Below are 1858 nucleotides of genomic sequence, written 5' to 3' on the forward strand. Positions count from 1 at the left end.
TTGTCTTATATTCGCTCATATTCGTAATAGTGGTTATAGCAAAATTATTTTTTACGTTAACTACTGCTTTAGGCATTTCGATTCCTTTACCGAAATTTTTATATTCTAGTATACCTAATCCTTCATTTAATTTTACCGGTATTTTGACTATTTGCTTAGTTCTAGGGGGAATAATTATTGTATGATTAAAAGTTGCTTTGGGATATAATATATTCTTTTTACTGGGTTCAAAAATTATGGGTATAGTTACATAAGGCGTTTTCATTTGTCTCGTGGTGACATTAATTGAAGCTTTTAATTTTTGTAATAAATCTATACCAATTAATCCATCAAAATTTTCGCTAAATTTAAAAACATAAAACTTATTGTATTGGTCTACTTTAAAAATGTTAAAAGCTGGAATATTAATTATTTCATTGTGCATAGAAATTCCGTGAGCCGTCTGTATATTAAAATTTTCATAAGAAATAAAATTTTTATAATATTTATGCGCTAACTGTGGAGAGATTAAACTTTTGGAAGACCCTGTATCTAATAAAAATCTGGCATTGAGTTCTGGTATAATAATATGTGGTAAATCTGCTATCGTTGTATTTAAGTATATTATGTCGGATTGTAATTTTCTTGGGTCATGCAAAAATTTACGTTTTCAACATTTTGAGTTGGATTGTGATATGATCTTTCATTTGTGTTGTCTTGAGTTTGATAAGGACTGGATTGAGTTTCATAATTGTTCTCGTAAGGCGGTAATGAATAGGGTAATGAACTTTGAGTCGGGTATTCGTAATCAGTGGGAATATTATTATTTTCAAAGGGATTTTCGAATTGTATTTGATCGTTATTAATTTGTTGATTAAATAATTGCGTGGAAGTAAAATGTGGTTTAGATCTTAAAGAAGTATTTCGTGAATTTGTATCCATCGGTTCTGGCTGGTATTGATTTTGATTTTGAGGTTGATTATTAACATTTCTTTGTTGAAAATTAGGATTATTATTATGGAAGTATCTTGGTCGAAAATTAGAATTATTATTGTCGAAATTTCTTGGGTTGAAGTTAGAATTATAATTATTGAAATTTCGGAAATGATTTTGGTGTGGTTGAAAAGTATTTTTAGGATTAAAATTATTATTCTGGTATTGCGGTCTGATATTTTGATATTGGTAAGGTGGAAATCTCATATTAGGGCGATTTTGTTGAAAATTATTTCTAGCAATAAAAGTTTGATTAGTATTATTGTTTCTCGTAGGAGTATGTCTCGATGAGGGTCTAAAAGAATTTTGTGAGTTTAAATTATTTCCGCGTTGTAACGAATATAGAAAATTCTCTTCTTCGATAACGAAGCACATAGCTTTCTCTAAACTGTCTGGGTTTCTCAATCTAATATTTGTTTGTAACGATAAGGGTAAGCCTCTAATGTAAGTTTTTAAACATAAGTCATCGTAACTTTGTATTCTAATTAATTTTTCTGGTGCTTTAATATTAAGGGTATTTAATTTTTGTGCTACTAAACTACGTGTTTCTTGGCAACGCATGCCAAAATTATAAGGGGTTTCATTTTTGAAAGGCCTCAACGTTATCAGGTCTTGGATAAGGCAATCGAGATCTCTCTGATCTCCAAAACTAAGATTTAGGGCATCCTTTACAAGTTGCCATGTATTTAATTCTGTCCTAGAGCCTATTAACATTTGAGCTCTTCCATTTAATTTACCTAATATAGCTCGAAGTAAAAATGTATTCAAGGTGCCATCTGTTTGGCTAGCAAAATTAGTTATTAAATTTTCACAATTTTCAATAAATATGGTTAAAGTATGTGGATTACCATCATATGCTGGGATAGAATCTAAGTATAGTTTTAAC

The 1858-nt window shown here is 29.7% G+C and overlaps 1 protein-coding gene across 1 annotated transcript; it reads right to left on the reverse strand.

Moving 5' to 3' along the window:
* Window positions 1-603: 603 nt before the first annotated feature.
* LOC126891222 (GATA zinc finger domain-containing protein 15-like) lies at window positions 604-1533 on the reverse strand. Its single transcript, XM_050660404.1, has one exon. The coding sequence runs from the start codon at window positions 1531-1533 to the stop codon at window positions 604-606; it is 930 nt and encodes a 309-aa protein (XP_050516361.1).
* Between the last annotated feature and the right edge of the window lie 325 nt (window positions 1534-1858).

This window comes from Diabrotica virgifera, chromosome 9 (assembly GCF_917563875.1).
Source record: "Diabrotica virgifera virgifera chromosome 9, PGI_DIABVI_V3a".
NCBI lineage: Eukaryota > Metazoa > Arthropoda > Insecta > Coleoptera > Chrysomelidae > Diabrotica > Diabrotica virgifera.

Bases quoted from the DNA above. Each gene is read 5' to 3' on its own strand.
- LOC126891222 (XM_050660404.1), bottom strand. From the start codon at position 1,533: ATGCGTTGCCAAGAAACACGTAGTTTAGTAGCACAAAAATTAAATACC.